Genomic DNA, 12825 nt, shown 5'->3' with positions numbered 1-12825 from the left:
TGCATCATGACTGTCCAACACACCAATAGTAGCAGAAACTGCGAATCATTGGTGCAAAGCTCTAGGAGACTGTAGGAAAAAGAGAAATTTGATGACAAGCCAAAGTCACACAATGACTGCGAGCCTTTCTTCTTCATATGGTTTCTGTGATACTTTCAAAGACCATCACAGCAGACGTCTCTAGAAGTCAAAGAGCTGTCACGTTTATTGTTCAAGCAATCAGATGCCAGGAGGATTTTAAACATACCACCTTGCTGCAAGTTCTTCTGAAACCTTAAGATTAGGCTATACTCTATCAGTAGTTGTGTTCAAATACCTAAGTTACCCCTCTCTAGAATGTGATATTCATTAAAATCTCCTCACATCTAATTATTACTGACAGGTGGAAGGGAACATACACCATAACAGAGATCTTCCTTTTTCTGGCTGCTATGACTTTGCATCTGCAGGGCCTGATAAAAATCATCCCTGAAATGTGAAGCTCCTGTTTCCTGAGCTGCAACAACATGTGACAGACCAAGAATATTGATCACCCGCCTCTGAAGGGTGGCTAAAAAGCAAAACTGCCCAAAGCATCGTTGACTTCTGAATGTCAAAATGCACATTAAAGGCTTATCTTAGGATTGCACTCAATGTTTAAAGCTTTCCCTCCAGGTTTTCAGACTAATCCTCTCCCAAGCAGAACATGTTCAATAGTAGCAGTCAGTTCAATGCTACTATAGGCTCCCAGTTCCCTAGGGTACACCAGTAAACCATGCCATAGCTCTGTGCTCAGCTCAGCTTGAGCTGGATAGGGTCATTAGCTTAGCTCTGGCCTGGCTCTGTGCACTCAGACCTGGAGGCACCCTAGCTGACGAGCCCTCTGGGAAGCCAGGACATGCAGTGTGGTGAAGCACAGAGCCTATGGGATCATGCACAGGTAGGAAGTCCTCTTTGCTGTGCAGGCTTTACTCTAGGTGGTGGAAGCACAACTGTATTTGTTACCATTTCCCAGGAGAAAATGCCTTTACTCACAATTTCATAGTCAAATATTTCCTTCAGTCACCATCTTGGTAGGTTCTGTTAAAATGGAGTTTCTAGTGTCTCATCCTGTCCCTTCTCAGACAAATGTACTCCTTAACCACAATCGAGCACCATGCACAGAAGCTCCTGCTTCTTTAATTGCAATTGCTTGCTTAACATATCTGCTGCTCATCAGCCCTCTCTCTTCTCCCAGCACATACATGGGTGGAAATTCTCTTGCTCAGAGGTTCACGAGACTTTGTGAAATGCAAAATTAGAACATGGCCTGTTTAAAACAACTACTAATGCCTTTTTTTCTGTTTCCCACAAAACATTCTTGTAACCAAAGCCACAAAAGAGGAGGTATTTTTAAACAAGTGGATTGATTCACTGATTACTGTCTCTTCCTCCCCATTATTGTTTCCCATCAGAGCTGTCAAATTACTCTCAGAGCACTCACTGAACCATGCTCTCCCTACTCTTACCAGTGCGCAGCCCAGCCCTCACATGAGTTATTTACACCTAGGTAAAAGATTCAGTTTCTAACCACCTTAACATACATGCTTCAAATTGAAAGTGGATAAAAGTGTGTAATTTTGTTGAACAAATGAGCAGCACAGTCTTCAGCAACTACCTTTAGTCTTGAAGGGAGGGAGGGAAACCTGGAGGGACTAAAACAATGCTAACTACCCAGCTTAGTGCTGGAGGCAGCCATGGAGAGGTCAAGGAGACCTTGGCCATTAGTGGGAAGACAGAGGCTTCTCAGATACACAGTTTGCATCTATTCTGTCTGGAAATTAAAGGGAGATTTCCTTTTAACTGAGGTGCCCACAGCAGGGACTGCAAGTTCCCCAGCCCTGCCTGAAGTTCTATGTGTTACAAGGTGCTGAGGCTCCAGAATCACTCTCAAACTGAGGATTGGAGGGTCAGTCCCCACACACCAACCTTCCCCCCAGCAATGACCCAAGAAGTGACACTGCATTTCACCCAAGTGCAAAGCATTCAGAAAAAAACAGCAAAGTCCACTGGGAGTCCCTTCCTCTGCTGCCTGGAGTTTCCAAGCTGCCTTTGGAAATGAATCAAATTCATGTCTTCCATGAAACAGTCCAAAAGTAGCAGCAGCAGCTTGGGCGAGGAGGCACTAATTTTGTTCCTCCTCCAGTTCTCATCTGCCAGAGCAGCTTTTATTAGATGTATTCCCCATGTGTACTTGCTTTCCAGCACAACCCTAGGAGGAAATCAGGACATCACTTTTTCTATTGTAACCATATATCCAAAGTAAAGGAAACAGCAGAGATTCCCTTTCTCTTTTTTTGCCTGAAGACTTTTTCCTGGAGTGCATGGAACATATCTCAGCACATGTATTGCCAGCTCTTTCAGTGTTGCCTTTAGCTATTCCATGCTATAATTTTTTCCATATGCTATTCCTCCTCCACTTGCCTCCCCCTGCATTCTTGATGTCACAGGCATGTTACATATTCCCACTATTTAATTTTTACCCAAGATTTTATGTTATACAGATGCACCTGTGGGATGAATTTGTCTAAGGCAGTCACAACGAGAATTGCTCAGGACCTCCTCCATTTCACTCCATCTTTTTCTGTATAAAAATGACACCTGCATTTCACATTAACTCGTGTTGAAACACAGCAACCAGTACCTGAGGAAGCAGACCTTGATTTTTCCCTCTTCCCATCAATACCCAACCACCATCCTGTGCAGCACCTCCTATGCAGGTGGGACTCAGGTGTTGAGAATAAGCAAGAGGCCATCACATCTCCCTGTTACAAAGGTATTTTGGCACCGCTGTCATGGAGGGCAGATACTTCATTGAACAATACACAACCAACACTGACACAGTGCTTTTCATCGGGGACTTTGCAGAGCTATACCTAGGAAATTCTTCACTTCTTTCCCAGTTTATTGGGAAAACGAAGCAAACCAGAACTGAAGCAATTTGCCTAGTCACACAGCAAGTTGCAGATTTGGGAACAGAATCCCAAATGCTTCTCAGTCCAGAATTTTATGGATCGGTCAAAGGTGGCTGACTAAATGGCCGTCTTGATAAACCAAAGCCACAAGACTTTTGCATCAAAACTACTGAACTTCCTAGCCTGTCTTACTGCATCGCAGGTGCTCTTGTAACCTTTTCTACACCATTTTGGAAATTTATGTGCATATCAGGGATATATAATTTGAAGGGAGAAAAGACCAGCTGGAAATATGCAAGATCTCGTAAGACCAACATTTCCTCCAGTGCACCTTGATGCAAGGTGATTACCCTGGGGAAACAAAGGTCAACTCTAAGCATGTCAGAAGGCCCATCTCAGTCCCTTGAAAAGAAAATATGGGTAAGGAAAAGCGGGAGTATTTCAGATCCTTCCAATGACAGTAAAGCCCAGCACTGGCAGTGAATCAGTTCATTGCTATAATATACCCTCGTGGGTTTTGTTCTGTTACTGACTTTAGAGTTATAAAGCCTTACCCAGCTGAGAAACGATCGAGATATATAGACTCCAAGTTTTCCAGAAATGCAATGGTTTTCAGTGCTCTCAAACCGAAGACACATGGGTTTTTCCTGGAGTAAATGGTAGCACCAGGCAGTAAAGGCACAACCTGTTCACTCCTGCGCAGGAGGCACCTTCTGCATCTTGCTAATGGGCCCAGGCTGCAGACTTCTGCAAAAATGGGCCTCTCCTCAGAGGACACAAGCCATTACATGGCATACCCTACCTTCCAGGGAAATGGAGATCCTATTAGGTCTGATAAGAACCCCAGTGCAAACCAGACATTATCAAGTTACCTAAGAACGGAAGACTCATGTCTAATATGTGAGGATTTGACCAAAGCTTGCATAGATAGCACTCAGAGTTGGTAGGGGGATGATTCATGGTGGTTTTCTCTTTTATTCTTCTGTTGAGGCCTTCAGGGATTCCATAGGTAGCTTCTCTGGGAAAGTTACATGCTGCAGACTTACTTGCAAAGACTTCCAAAATGCAATCCTTGGGAAAATGTGCAGTGAGCATGCATAGACACAGCTGTAATTCTGACATCTTCAACACATACTTTCTCTAAACACAGGGCAGAGTTTTCCCCTACTTACAGTCTTTCATCAAAGTCCCACTTTGCCTTGAAAAGTGAGGAATAGGGAGAAGGAAGCAAAACACTGTTTGCAATCAGTAACCTGCATAGGATGCTGACCCCCCAACAAACACTACCTTTTAGCATAGACATGAAAGTTAAATATCCCTTTTTTAGTTTTCAAATGCCAGGTTCAGCACTGTCATGGATCAGTTTTACTTTTCCAAAGCATCCACTGCCATACAGGAGCCAGATAGCCACAGAAGATGACAACATCCACAGAAGTCATGGCAGGCTTGGTAAACAGCCACCCAACAGGACTGATGCACAAACAGCAGAACTGTATTTGTTAACACAGTCAATTCAATCAGCAACCCTGAAACATAAGCTTTTTTATTAATAAACACAGGAAATAAATTGTTGGCAAGTCACACACTGGCACTCACTTCTACTGACTCAAGAGTTTTGGGATACGCAAGTTACTGAAAAAAAAATACATCACACAAAAAAGGGGAAAAGGAGAGGAAGAAAGGAAGCGATTCAAGAAATCATAACAAAACTCCCATCCCCTCTATCTGACAAATTACTCACTTGCTTTCACAGAAAGAAGGGAAGGAGAATAACAACTCAGACTTTCAAAGGGACTGTTTGTAAATGTGTCTGCCCAGATCTAAACCTGTGCTTTGCCTGCGCCTGTGTGAATAGGTGACCAAAGGAGCAAACTACTTAAAAACACTTCATGCTTGAAGTAGCTTGGAAGTCTTGGTTCTAATCTCTCTACTTGCAGTTCAATGAATAATGGAGTTACAAGCCTGCATATTCATAATTGCCTCAACTAAAATGGAAACTGGGTGCAAGTCTGGCTGAAAATCCCTTTTTTTTTTGAGGCTGCTTGCAAATGAGTTTTACTCCCAATTTACTGCAGATGTGCTCAGCTCACGCAAAGCAGAATTGAGTCTGCTACAAGGACTGAGCCATGCAGTCATTCAAGGGCAAAAAGGCACCTGGTCGCACTTCGTTAGATGCCTGCTCCTGTTAACTACACTAGAAACTACATGGAAACTACCGGAAGTCATCTTGCTACTCACAAGCTACTCACTTTTGGTAAATTGCAGGTTGCATAACTCACCAGAGCAAAGCACACATTCAAATATGTATAAAGTAGCAGCTGTTCCTTGGGTGAGGGCAGAAGAATAGTACTGGACAGCAGCTAAATGTAGCAATGAAATAGTTGTGAAACACGCAGGAGCTGGGGCACATGGAAAATGAGAACCACATTTAAAACTCTGCTGAGAACAAGTGTGAAAATAGCTGTTTCTGTCGCATGCTTTGTGTCTCCAGGGGGTTCTGCACAAACGCTGTACAGTGCAACACCATGTCCCTCATGCTGTCTAATATTTTTTAGATACCATCATCATTTTCCCTTGCCCCAGTGTACAGTCCTCTTGAGGAGGTGGAAGAGCTCTTGTAATTTGCTGGCAAAGCCCAAACTGTGTCAGGTTATGAGCACATCCAAGGGCATGTAGGCTTACCCTCCAGTTCCCTCGGTTTAATGCACAGTGGGACAGGCCTACATGAATTAAGTCAGAACTGCCATTTTCTAGAACTCATAACAGTGACGTAGAACACTGAGGTGAGACACACAGTTGGGAACAGAAGTATGGCATCATGGTTGCAGCACAACTTTTACACGTGATTTGGGTAAAAACTGCCTTTGAGAAGTGCCAAGTGGTCGGAAGGAAGACAAAGCAGCAGTGTATTTTTCCATTTGAAAGCTGCTGTTTTCCTTTTGGGATAGGGGAAAGTTTCCTCTACAACTTAAAGAGATTTTTCTAGCTCACAAGTGATTTTAAACATGTTTTCTGTCTCATCAATTCTACAGCACATACACCTAAGCCATTGCTATGGATAACAGGTAGAAAGGAAGTACACTACTATTTCAAGCTTCACATAGCAGGCTGTGTGGAATTTAAAGTTTCTTCATAGTAAAACAGGAAGAGGACTGAGACAACAGTAATAAAATCAGAGCCATCCAACTTATATTTCAGTTAATATTCAGTGTATTATGAACAAGGTGCATCTAGCACATTCAAAGCTATCTATAGACACACTAACTTTATTCTGGGAAAGGGTATCATTAATTAGTTGAATCCCTGAGATAGCTTAGGAAACATCTGTATATTCCCAGCAGTCTATAAACTAGCAAGTACTGGGAGAGAGAGAAGAGGGCAAAAAGATCCAAAACCCACTGTGCTTGAGCATTTACCTTTGCCTTCACGATGAGGGAGTTGAACTGCAAGTTCAGCCTTCAGCAGTGACTGAAGTAGCCATGAGATCTGGGTCTTTAGGCATGATTAAAGATACCTTCAGAATGGTGGGGGTTTTAGGTCTGGTTTGGGATTTTTGTTTTAACTGCTCCAATGCCAGAATTACCCTCATAGCAGAGCTAGTGTCAAACCAGAAATTCAGTGTGTTACCTGTAGGAATTTAAATGGGGCTTTTCCCCTCCGCCTTTAAAATACAAGCTTTTAATATCCCTCTCCACCCCCCAAGAACCATCATCTGCCCCTCAGATCAGCTTCCTTTGACAAACCACTTCTGAGAGCTTTGAGTCTTAGCTGTCAGTAAATCAGTTAAGTTTCACGGATAATTAGGCCCTAAAGCAGTGTGCTATAGCAAAGAAGGCATTTTAAAAGAATAAAAAATTTGGATTCATCACATACCCAGTGTCACAGTGATAGGCCAGCAACAAGTGAGAGCACAACATGCAACAGACTCTTGTGGGACTACTATCAAGAGATGCTTATGCTGCAGATCCTTGAACTCACATGGAAGAACTTTGTGGAGAGAGGGGAAGTGTCAAGTAGTCTGTGTGCAGGAGAAAAAAAGTAATCTAACCACCCAAATGAGTTAGTTTTGTACTCTTACTGTACCTGCAGGGATACAAACAGTGACCAGAAGCCTTCCGGACGCTGTTAGTGGTTTCAAGAAATACGCAGCAGATCAGCTGTTAACATTTAATTTTATTTATAAAAAAATTGTATAACGTATTAAATACAAACATTTGGAAAAAGCAATCAAGGCTTCGCGAAGATGCCCAGGAAGACAGAGAATCAAGAAGCTTACCAGGTTGAGAGTTCTTAGACCAGCTGAATTAATTACTGTAATTTTTCACTGACTTCTTTACAGGCAGTGGCCACTACAGCAACCAGTGTCCTTCTTAAAAAGCAGAGATATGATTTGCCAAATCTTCAGACTCAACCACAAAAAGTAAGGAAGCAACTCTTTCCAGGTTAAAAATCAGGGTAATAAATACTAATGCATTTAACCTGTTACCTACATCCTATAACACTAAACATTTGCTTGTAATCACACGTGGATATCAAGTTTAGCCCCCCAAAAATCACTTTTACATTTAAAACCTGGATATTCAATAAGGTGTTATAAACTTTATATATTTTCCAGTGAACAATAAAATGAGGACAGTGTTTTGAAGTACATAAACAAAACAATGTATCATCTACACGACAAAGGCCAACTACTACGAGATGGATGGGGTCTAGTCATGTTCCAGATAGCTGGAAATGTCCTACAAACTGCCACTGAAAGACTAGTTGGAAGACAAATCATGTCATGTTCTCAGTTTGTGTTAGCTCCTCTCCCTTTCTAACAGGCCAAGGTGGGAACTGTAGCTACTCTCCTTTCTGCACCTTGTGCTAATAAAGGTGTGAACTATCATTTTGCTCCACATGGACAAACCAGATTCAAATTTTCTTAGACTGCTCTTGCTCTTTTACCACTCTTAAATGCAGTATGCAGTACATAAACCACTAAATAGTGAGCAAGAGAGTACAAAAAAGGCCTCTTCTGTCTTTTGAAAAGAGAGGAGCGCTTCCACTTACTGACAATATGGCACTCCCTCCATCCTCCTTCTTTACCCTGTATCGGCTTTCAAGCTGCAGCATAATATACACAGATGTGGCTATATGGCCCTAAAGCCAAATTCAGCTCTAAAAAAATTCTGTTTGTGAGACTGATTCTTTGGGAATAACCAAGCTATTTTAAAAAATCTGGTGCAGAATAATCAGACACACAAACATTAACAGATGTCTCCCATTCTACCTTGCATTTGTCGCAACAGAAAAAAACAATTGCCAACCTACCAGCACTCACAAAGCTTACTACTGCAAGGACAAGAGTGCCACAAGCGTTATGGAATACACAGTGTTGTCAGTCAGCTACAGAATGGACTGACTAGATACCTGCAAGAGCACAAGCAGAATGCTTCTGGCAAAGCTGCCCTCTGGGGACAGGCTGCAGTTGCACTACATATCCTATTATGAGTAGAGGGTTGAACAAATGGACTAGAATCATCAACACATGTCAGACCCTGTTACCGAGCAAAGTCATTTCCAATTACTACATCAGCCCTCAGAGCACAGAGGTGACTGCCAACATGGGCACTGCTGTGCTGGAATTCCTGGACAGCCAATTATTTGGAGATCAACATCTTCAAGAGCAAAAGGCTACTCTTACCAAGCAAACACAGAGCAGTTGCTGGATATACTAAGTAGGTAATCATTCATTTAGCTACAAGCTTGAAAACAAAGTCAATTCCAGCACCTTTCCAAATGTAATAGCATCTCTTACTGCAACACAGACATGATTATCCTGCTCTTGTGTTCAGTACACTTAGAGCAGTTAGTGCAATGAAAACCCTGATGCAGGCCTTGGACTCACATGAAACAAATGGTCAGGTCAGTTCCATCCCATTCCCTTTTTTTTCCTTTTTGACAACTATTGATATGCAAGATGCATATTTCATAAGCCATAACATTTTTTGGAACATACTTGGCAACAGATACTGAACAGCCAGAGTTTATTTGACCCCAACAGCCTTGCTCCCACCCAAAGAATTTACTGCCACGCAAAGCAAGCAGGAAATCACATGAAGACTAATCTTGTGAAGGGATGGGAGGTCAAAATATGAACAATTTGAAAGAGACAACAGTCTATTTAGCGTGCCAACTGCTTCTTGCTCAGTGCATAGGTTTTAGCATGATATACACCACATTTAAACAAATGAGGGGTTTGGTTTTGTTTTTCTATCCTGGCTGTTTGGGAAGTACTTTTTTATTTTCTGAAATCTTCAAAAAAAAAAATAGGCCTTCCAACCTCTGAGTCAAAGACAAGAAATCACTGTCTTGGCATCAGTGCTACCCCCCCATTACACCATCAGAAGTCAATATGCTGTCCAGCATCCCTGGAGACATGTTTGAAATTACAGTCTTAGAATACACTTGAGTCAGGCAATGGCTCTATTCCAGAAACACACAATGTTGCCAAGAGCAGAGCATGGCCCCTAGTTTTAACCTAGTTTAACACATATTTTACAAATGCATTCCTCAAATCTGATCACAGCAAAATATATAGTGGTGTTAACATGGCAGAAAGTTGAATTCAAACAACTCAATTTTTAAACCAGTCAGAAATATGGGCAGTTTTGAAAGAAAACAGTGAACTCCTCAAATACAGACATTTGTGGAATATACATGCACACTCACACTCTCGCACACACACGCACCCACTTACTTCACTCAGTGTCAGATTAAGATTACACAAGGCAATTTTCAAGGTTGCATTTACAACCACAATGACAAGAACAGCATTTTTGAGGTAGCTGAAGTCAAAGAGCAAACCACAGCACAAGCAAAGAAAAACAGGTGCTCGTGCTCACACCGAGCCCACTCTTTGGAGACACGTTATCATGTGCGCAGGGGCGTGTGTTGAAGAGGCACGTGTTCCACAGGGAATGAAGTTCAGCAGCACTGGAGACCAGATAAACTATTCTCCAGAGAAGCTTATGTTGGGAGACAAGATGCTCAATCAAGGGACTACGGCTTAAATCACTGCACATCAGCTGAGCTGTGGTAAGTCTTGGTGCTCTTAAGTCTGTGGCAGTTCTACCAACAACTCTGTCTCACGTGCATTGAAGCAAGTACAACTGTGGCAGTTGAAGACGTTATTAGTCAGAGCTGTCTGTCCCACTTCTCTCCTAGATGCTACTGTTGGTAGAAAGGTACATGTACCCATATCTCACCTACTCCAGTTTGCAGCCTAGCATTCAAGTTCAAGCCCACCTCCACAGTATTACTTGTCAATGGACTGTGAACTGGAACAGCAGAGACAGACTTGAGTTGTCCAGGTGCAATAATATCTTTGCCACATTAATAGTGCAGAGACATCAAACTGTCACAGCCTGAATCACCAGACTTCATCTCTCAGAGCCCTTTGCTACCCTCCAACGAAAGGAGTTGAGCTAACCTCACAGCAAATGCCAGGCAATGTGGGCCTAAGGCGATAGATACTAGCTGTGGCTGGCTGACTGGATCAGCCACAGTAACTGGATCATGTCCCTGGGCATACAGAGAGCTTGATCCTGCCCATATTACAAAACTGTGTGAAACACACTCATACACACACACATAATGCAATATTTTCATCAAGAAGCTTTCAACAAATCAGTTGTTTGCAGGATTACTGCTGAGAGTCCTGAAGATGGGATGGAAATTATGGCAAGATGTTTTTCAAAGGTAGAAAGAAAAGAAAATCAACCCGCTACAATTAGGTCTCTGTTGTGTAGTTACTGTATGAGAGAGACTGCACAGATGAGAAGTTGTTATTCCACTGTCTTCCTCCAGTACTCTGCTGCAACTCTGCCTGCTCTTTATATTTAGTCAGAAGATTTTTGGCTTCTTGCAGATCCTGAGAAGAGTTTTCCCCATATTCTTCTTTCAGCCACTGCCTGAACTGCAGAAATTGAACATACATATACAATATGATGAGACAGTAACATGAGACTGAAGAAGCAATACTCTCTCCTGTCCTACAGAATTGACAGTCTTTAAGAACACAAGTAGTTTAAAGAAAAACTCTCCAAATACTGCATGTCCCTCAACAACACCACAGAATACTTTGGCATAGGAACACACATTTGAAATTACTGAGATCCCTTATATCCCCTAAAAATGATACACATCCACAACAGCTTGGCTGACTGGAGAAATACAGAGTAAGGAACACCTACTAGGCAAGGACGTATGGATTTAAAAGCACCCTCCTCCTGTTGCATACACAATCAGATGAATTAGCATGGAAGCTAATACAGGAGCTTTAAAAGCTATAGAATAGTACTCTATATTACTGCCATAAATGACTGAATGTGGTTCATGGTAACAGAAGTACCAGGTCCAGTTGAAGGTCAGCCCAGCTCTGTATCCTGGTACAAGCAGTCAGATTTAAATACTGAAGAAAGAATCAGGTGATGGCAGGGCAATAATGCTGTGACCCTTTTTCCTAACCATTTCCTCAGCTTCCAGCAATTTTCAGCTCAGGTACTTTCAGAGGCTGAGGCACTATTCTCCGTGTTTGACAGCAACAAATGAATTTTTCTGCCATAAGATTACTTTTTGAATCCACAAATTTTTTAACGTAAGGTATCTGGATGCCAACAAGCTCTGTAAGTACATATTGTGTAAAACCCCCTCCCCTTTTCCTTGACTGGGACCTGCCAATTGGTAACTCCATCTCACATTAGAGAGAAGAGTGGAAACCAAACCTGTTCACTTTCTCTATTCCACTCAACTTTTTAGGCATTTATCACATCCTCCTCTGTATTTTTTTTGCCAGTTGATGAATTTTAGTCCACTAACAATCTCGTTGCTCTTTTCTGCAGAAGCAGCAAGTAGACAGAGACCCCAACCAGGTGGTTCCAGTGGGGACAGTATTAATTTTTGAAGCCTTAGCTTTCATAGCCTTGTTCTGTTTGGGGCTTATGGACAGCTTTATCCATAGAGATAATTTACACTGGGTGACAAGAACTCAGTATAGTTACTCCCTCCCATTTCTAAATGATCATAATGTCCTGAGTCAAATCTGAAGCCTCAGACTACCACATGGAAGTTTGGAATTGGTCCAAACCATGTTGCAACCTTAGTGACTGAATCCCTTCCTGTAAGACTGATATCTAGAGGACCCCATTCCAGAAACCTCACCGGATACCACCCTGTAGTGTCACAGCAAAACACCCATGCTAGTGAAATCAGAAAAAAGTTCACACCCATGGCAGATGGCATTATTCCACTGAAATCAGGTATGTAAACAGACACCTGCTAAGGATGTGGTTGCTGTTAAGAGACAGTAGGAAACTACAGCCCAGCCAGTGACTACAGGTGGATATTGCTTTTTGCAATCTACTGCCTCCCCCTCAGTAAAAAAAGGCAGAATGTGTCGTCCATGGTGGATGAAAAAAAACACACCAACAAACCAGAAGAGACGTTACTGTCTTTATCAGGCTATTTGCATATAGCCTTAATTGTCATTGCTGTTAGCCCAGACCAATTAGAGCAGAAATGACTGTAAGGGAGGAAGGAGACAAGCCTGGAAAGTCCCCTCTGACTTCTGTCTCTTAAAAATCAGTTACTTTACCATTTACACCAGTCCCAAACGATCCAGGAAACATTCAGTTAAATATTAACAAAAACACACGAATATTTACAGTTGCAACTGCATCATGCAAAACAAATGGTAATTTCTAAACTCTGAGCTCTCTGCAGCAGAATGACAGGCATGGAATTAAAAATGAAAACAACATCCTTTGCTCATGTATTTTGCCTTCCGATTTTGGTTTGCCTCTGTTGTTGATTTTTAATTAGCGTGATAGGCATAAAAGTCCAGCGAACA

At 42.1% G+C, this 12825-nt stretch overlaps 1 protein-coding gene across 11 annotated transcripts in view; it reads right to left on the bottom strand.

Annotated features, from left to right (window-relative positions):
• Positions 1-7086: 7086 nt before the first annotated feature.
• Positions 7087-12825, bottom strand: part of DUSP22 (dual specificity phosphatase 22) — a 42654-nt gene continuing 36915 nt past the window's right edge. For all 11 annotated transcript variants that reach the window (XM_061346598.1, XM_061346603.1, XM_061346599.1 and 8 more), the window contains one exon: positions 7087-10893. In XM_061346598.1, the coding sequence (XP_061202582.1) occupies positions 10708-10893 (186 nt within the window). In that variant the 3' untranslated portion in view covers positions 7087-10707. The remainder of the gene's footprint in view (positions 10894-12825) is intronic.

This window comes from Neopsephotus bourkii, unplaced genomic scaffold (genome assembly GCF_033783945.1).
Source record: "Neopsephotus bourkii isolate Nb327-2 ecotype Australia unplaced genomic scaffold, CSIRO-AGI_Nbou_v1 NB_272, whole genome shotgun sequence".
Lineage (NCBI taxonomy): Eukaryota > Metazoa > Chordata > Aves > Psittaciformes > Psittacidae > Neopsephotus > Neopsephotus bourkii.
The sequence above is the reverse complement of the archived record's forward strand: the minus strand, read 5'-3'. Positions and strand labels throughout refer to the sequence as shown.